This window comes from Oncorhynchus tshawytscha, linkage group LG23, assembly GCF_018296145.1.
Source record: "Oncorhynchus tshawytscha isolate Ot180627B linkage group LG23, Otsh_v2.0, whole genome shotgun sequence".
NCBI lineage: Eukaryota > Metazoa > Chordata > Actinopteri > Salmoniformes > Salmonidae > Oncorhynchus > Oncorhynchus tshawytscha.
Window position 1 is genome coordinate 8511805 of NC_056451.1, and position 4181 is coordinate 8515985.

Sequence of the window (4181 nt, forward strand, 5' to 3'; positions counted from 1 at the left end):
TGTGTATTGGCTGTGATGTGGTTTGGGCTCACATGCAAGCGTGTATCTTACAGGGTCAATATTAAACAAGAGGCGATATTGTCCCATGTCCCCACCCCAATGTTGAAGTCAGACCTACGCCCTTGCTTGGTGCTCTGCCTCATTGACCTGTCATTCTTTACGGGCGAATTATTCTCCGTGTTTATTAGAGCACAAGAGGTAGCAACACATCAGAACAAAACTTTTGAAAAGCGTATTGAAAACAGACAGACAGAAAAGAACAATATGGACACGTTACTGTCTTACAGTGTCACAGAGGGACTGCGGGAGGGTCACACTGCAACTGTGTTTTGTAGAGGGCAATAGAACACGTTACCAGTCTCACGCCCATATAAATTCATCCCAAGACACTCAAACTATGACCTCCACATACCAGTCAGCCAAAACAGTTAGCCAAATATTATGTCCTGAAAGGGCCATGTAATCCCACTCATTCCAATGTTGCACATCCTATTTCCACCATTCTTAATTAACTCCACAAGAAAACATGAGATATTTCCTATATACATTGCAAAATGTTTTTTACAGTGAAAGCAAATTTGCATCAGCTATGAAATCCCTTTCCAAATTGGTGCCATAATCTCTGTGTGTAATCTGTAATCTCTTAATCTGGTTTTGTTGGTTAATTGATCTAACCCAGCCTGTTTGTTGGTGTCATTTTCAGGTATGCGTCTTATGACATGAACTAAATGCCATTTACTGTATGGGTGCCAGCGCTTCATCAAATGCTGTACAGTTCAACACTATGGAGAAGGTATGGAAAGGGAGGTGAGAGCTAAATTCCATATCGACCCCTAGTCCCTATTCCCTATACACTCCCTTAGATCTGAAAAGTCAATTGCTACTGGTGTTGGTGTGGTGGGTACAATCTACACCTGAGCAAGTAGAATGAAGATGATAACTGGTTAGGAGGAGCCTGGTCCCAGATCTGTTCACGCTGCTTTGCCAACTCCCATGGTCACTGTCGTGCAATGTTTACAAGACAGCATCAACCGATCTGGGACCAGGCTAGGCTCATCCCCTGACCCCACTCAACCCCTGCCCCAGACCCCATCCCACCCCCTTACAGCTGGCTTGTTAGTCTTCCTGGCCAGACATGCTCTTGGTCTTCAACTCAGCCAGCTTGCCTGTGACAAAGTTCCACTTGAAGGGCGTGTTCTCGCTCCCTCCTCCAAGCATGGCGTATCTGGAGAAGCTGGTGTTGCTCCCTCCTCCTCCATCTTGACTCTGCTCTCCCTCCGTGTTCTCCCCGTGGTAACTCTCCCCCCCTCCTCCCTCACCACCTCCCTCCCCTGCCGTCTCCTGACCCTCCATCATGCCCGTCTCGTTTGCTGCGGCTTCAGCCTGTTTTGAGGCGGCCATTTGTTTCCAGTTGGTGGCGAAGCTACCCCAGAATCCTGAGGGTCTGGCCGGTCTCTGCGGCTCCTCAGGCGTCACTGCTAGTGGACTGGGGATACAAGGGATGGAAGGGGACCGTCATTTTGTGTATAATAATATGTTTAACTCAATTAATATAATTACTTTATTTATTTATGTATTTAATTAAGCATTAATTCATTAGACATGGCTGACATTCCCATGTTCAGGAAGAGGAGGTGGAAGAGAAGGGGGCAGGGGAATAGAGAGCTGTGTAGAAGAGTAGAGTCCCACTGACTGGTCTGGGACAGGCGGGCTCTCAGTCTCCTCCAATAGCTGGTGCTCATCCTCTTTGTTGAAGAGAGCTGACATCCTGTTCCAGCCTTTAGCCCCAGCACCCTGCACCTGAACACAGTGTCAAAGGTGTGTGTGTGTGTGTGCGTGCGTGCGCTGGAGCACTGTCCAATGCCAATCCTTCGGAATGTGATTAATGTGTAACGTCTGCATAAGTTCCATGCGTGTGTGTGTGTGTGTGTGTGTGTGTGTGTGTGTGTGTGTGTGTGTGTGTGTGTGTGTGTGTGTGTGTGTGTGTGTGTGTGTGTGTGTGTGTGTGTGTGTGTGTGTGTGTGCTTACTCTCTTGGCCAGCTGAGACACTGCATTGGGCCCCTCATCCTCCTGGACAGGGCTCATGTCAATCTCTGTATTATTGACCTGGGAACACAGGCCCAGCAATGACCATCACACATTTATATTGCCTCAGCACAGCAGTGTTGGTAGTGAAGTATTGAGCTCTGTGTAAAAACATATGCTGTACTCCTCGACCCTGCTTTTCAGTGCATTTGATTTATTGGTAGTGGTTGCCCTCTAGTGGGTTAATATAGACACTACAAGCAATTTCCAGAAAAATAATTACACAGAAAATGTCAAGGAAAAGTCTGTCATTGAAAACGCTGGACAGTGCCCAAATGTAACACAAAATCCTCATTTGTAGCAACATCATTTACTATATTGAAGAAGTCAGATTGGAGTAATCCCTGTGGATTCCTTTTAATCCATTATGCCGAAGACAATAAACTGAGGGAGAATATACAGCCTACTTTATTTCTGTATCCACTTTAAAAATAGAAAAAGCTGCCACAGAGTTCATTTCCAAGAGGGTAAATATTCTTCGCTTTTCTCAGACATACAGTAAGAACGATAACTCCCCCCATAACTCAAAGAACTCTAAGTAAGCGATGTTTTCAGACATCATTCTAACGCAGTATCCTTTACACAAGCCCTGTCACCATGTCAAGGACATAATAATGAAATATAATATTATTCATTAGGATCTACGAGGCAAAACTGATCCTAGATCAGCACTCCTACTCTGAATATGGGGGCTTTCTGTCTGGGATGCCATCTAATCTGTGTACGCAGCTCCAGTTCGGCATCAGGTTTCCCGACGTTCCGAAGAACTGGGTCATCCTTGTTCCAACAGCCTGTACCAACCCCGGACACATCGGGGGTGTCGAGACGAGAAAAAATCCTGAGAACTCAATCATCGAAAGAACCTTGGATTTTTTTGAACCTGATAGTATGTCTAATAGCACTGATAGCTTGTCCATCATATTAGCTAACATAGGTTACAGTAAAAGGGTTGGGTGAAAGTTCATATGAATAAACCAGTAGCTACTGCAGACAGAGTACTATAGCAGCGATTTGGGTTTCGAATTTGTAATTGAAAGCCTATGCTACAGTGATTAGCATGTTTTGGCCAAAACTATAACAAAGCACAAGAGGAACTGCTCTGTAGTTTCCTCAAAGTTCCAGCAGAAATAAGCCTTTGTGAGCGGAACAAAATGATATAAGTCAAACTTCAACAACAATGAATAAGCAAACCAACAGATCTGTCGCCGTGAGAAGCCACAGCGATCCTAAATGAGAGGTTGTGTGTATCAAGCGTCTCAGGGTAGGAGAGCTGATTTAGGATTAGTTGTACCTTTTAGATCACACAACAAGACATCTGCAGGGGAAGTCTGCAGATGAAAGATAAGCTTTTTATATTCTGTACCTCTTCCTCTGTGTACTCCTCTTGGTCCGGGTTCAGGGTCTTCAGCACTTTGCTCTTGTACACTTTCCATATGGGATTCATGCTTGTTCACCCTAAAAGACCGCAAGAACTGTTGAAACAACTCTCAGTAAGGCCTCACAGCTTCGTGAGGCAGACCGCCCTCCACCAAGTCCCCTCTTCAGGTTTTCTCAGTTTGGCTAATGCCCTTTTCCCATTCGTACACTTCCAGCTCTTAGACAACGACTCAGCCTCGACGGAACTTTGACCTGACTCACTCTAGGCCTGTCTAGAGTGTTGTAGGCCTGTGCTGTTTCATGTTGTATCCCGATTAGATTGTCAATGTCTCTTGTCAGGAACACGGGTTGCTGGTAACATCCCTGTGAAGCATCTGATCAGTTAGAGGAATCAAGCAGTTGCCAATATGAACACACACACACACACACACAACCCCATGCATGTACGCAACCACACTCATGCACACACACTGGTCATGGTTCAGGATTCAGGCTGCATCGGTTACCTGGAAACAGGTGTGGGTTTCCTCATGTATTTTTCAGCAGGGCTCTTTCCCAGAGGTAGTGGGCCATTGTCGGCTGGCACCGCTAGACTAGTCGCTGTAACCCTAACCCAGTGGGCGCTGGCTCCACACTGGTGCCATGTTTAGATGCCCGTTACACTCTGATACTGATTAGAGTGTATGTCCCATTTGACCAAACATTATGAGAAGACAGG

At 45.8% G+C, this 4181-nt stretch overlaps 1 protein-coding gene across 1 annotated transcript; it reads right to left on the bottom strand.

Annotated features, from left to right (window-relative positions):
- Window positions 1-1103: 1103 nt before the first annotated feature.
- Window positions 1104-3931, bottom strand: LOC121840647 (uncharacterized protein C1orf232-like). Its single transcript, XM_042305136.1, has 4 exons — window positions 3450-3931; window positions 2030-2107; window positions 1694-1800; window positions 1104-1486 (listed from the first exon to the last, which is right to left on the bottom strand). Exons 1-4 carry the CDS (start codon window positions 3528-3530, stop codon window positions 1117-1119), a joined length of 636 nt encoding a protein of 211 aa, XP_042161070.1. The 5' UTR covers window positions 3531-3931; the 3' UTR covers window positions 1104-1116.
- Between the last annotated feature and the right edge of the window lie 250 nt (window positions 3932-4181).